General features: G+C 41.7%; 1 protein-coding gene across 1 annotated transcript; it reads left to right on the top strand.

Annotated features, from left to right (window-relative positions):
* Window positions 1-202: 202 nt before the first annotated feature.
* On the top strand, window positions 203-1,055 carry LOC113737656 (cytochrome P450 81Q32-like). The gene is made up of 2 exons (XM_027264850.1): window positions 203-385; window positions 471-1,055. The coding sequence occupies exons 1-2, from the start codon at window positions 203-205 to the stop codon at window positions 1,053-1,055; spliced, it is 768 nt and encodes a 255-aa protein (XP_027120651.1).
* Window positions 1,056-1,282: the final 227 nt, after the last annotated feature.

Genomic DNA, 1,282 nt, shown 5'->3' with positions numbered 1-1,282 from the left:
TAATTTCTAAAACATGTTTTTTTAAATATTTGCAGCTTTTTCTTGCCTTTTGTCTTATTAAACAAAGACATGAAAGAGGTAATCTCACAATCCAAATTACTCCTCTTGTTGGCCGCCGATTTCAAATCCCCAAAACCCACAGCACGAGTAAGAAGCTCAGCTTGGCCTCCAAGTCCAAGTCTCGTTCTTGCCTCCATTAGTAATGGAGATAATCTGCAATCAACGCCAGAGACGGATCCAGTTCAACTCTCCTGCACAAACAACAGGAGTAGCAGCAGTACTAGTTCATAAGCAAGCAAGCAAGCAGCGCGAGAGAGAAGAGCAGATGATAATAATTGGAAATCAAAGGGATTATACGAACCAAATCATCAAAGGGATTATACTAGTAAGTATATTCTTTCCCTATTAGCCATTCTTCACCGTTGAACTGGAATGAGCATTCAATTGAACCACTAGTATATTATTGGTAGGTCATGCTTACGGTTGGAACAGACACTTCATCGATGACTATAGAATGGGCCTTGTCTCTTTTGCTCAACCATCCCGAGGTGCTAGAGAAAGCTCGAGCTGAATTGAATGCTCAAGTAGGGACTGATCGATTGGTCGACAAACATGATCTATCCAATCTTCCTTATCTTCATAACATTATTTCAGAAACACTTCGGTTGTACCCAGCAGCACCAATGCTAGTGCCACATGAGTCGTTCGATGACTGTAAAATTGGGGGATACAATATTCCGCGAGGCACAATTTTGCTAGTTAATGCATGGGCAGTTCACAGGGACCCAAACGTTTGGGATGATCCAACGAGCTTCAAGCCAGAGAGATTCGAAGGCTTGCAGGTTCAGCCATCAAAGCTGATTTCATTTGGGATAGGAAGGAGATCTTGCCTTGGTTCTGGCCCAGCACAGCGGGTCGTGAGTTTGGCCTTGGGATCTCTAATTCAGAGTTTTGATTGGAAAAGAATTGGTGAGGAGGAGATTGATCTGGCTGAAGGGACAAGAGTGTCCATGCCAAAAGCCAAGCCACTAGAAAAAACGTGTTTTAGAAATTAAAAAATTGAAAAAGGGGTTTTAGGTGCCGGCACGTGATCTCACGTGACTTAGTTCCGATTGAAATTGAAAAGATTCCATCAATTGTCCACTTTAGTGCAAAATTGAATAGATTGGGGACCAAAATTGATTTTCGAAATAGATTGGGGATAATTCCACGCATACACTATAGATTGGGGACCAAAATTACAATTCTCCCAAAGTTTTTCTACAACTTCTACAGTGATCTA

Source organism: Coffea arabica, chromosome 3e, assembly GCF_036785885.1.
Source record: "Coffea arabica cultivar ET-39 chromosome 3e, Coffea Arabica ET-39 HiFi, whole genome shotgun sequence".
Taxonomy (NCBI): domain Eukaryota; kingdom Viridiplantae; phylum Streptophyta; class Magnoliopsida; order Gentianales; family Rubiaceae; genus Coffea; species Coffea arabica.
Note: the sequence above shows the minus strand (reverse complement) of the source record. Positions and strands in the feature narration are given on the sequence as shown.

Excerpts from the sequence above, each read along its gene's own strand:
- LOC113737656 (XM_027264850.1), top strand. The coding sequence starts at position 203 with ATGGAGATAATCTGCAATCAACGCCAGAGACGGATCCAGTTCAACTCT. Across the intron at positions 386-470 it reads TCATCAAAGGGATTATACTA|GTCATGCTTACGGTTGGAAC; the intron begins GTAAGTATATTC and ends TATTATTGGTAG.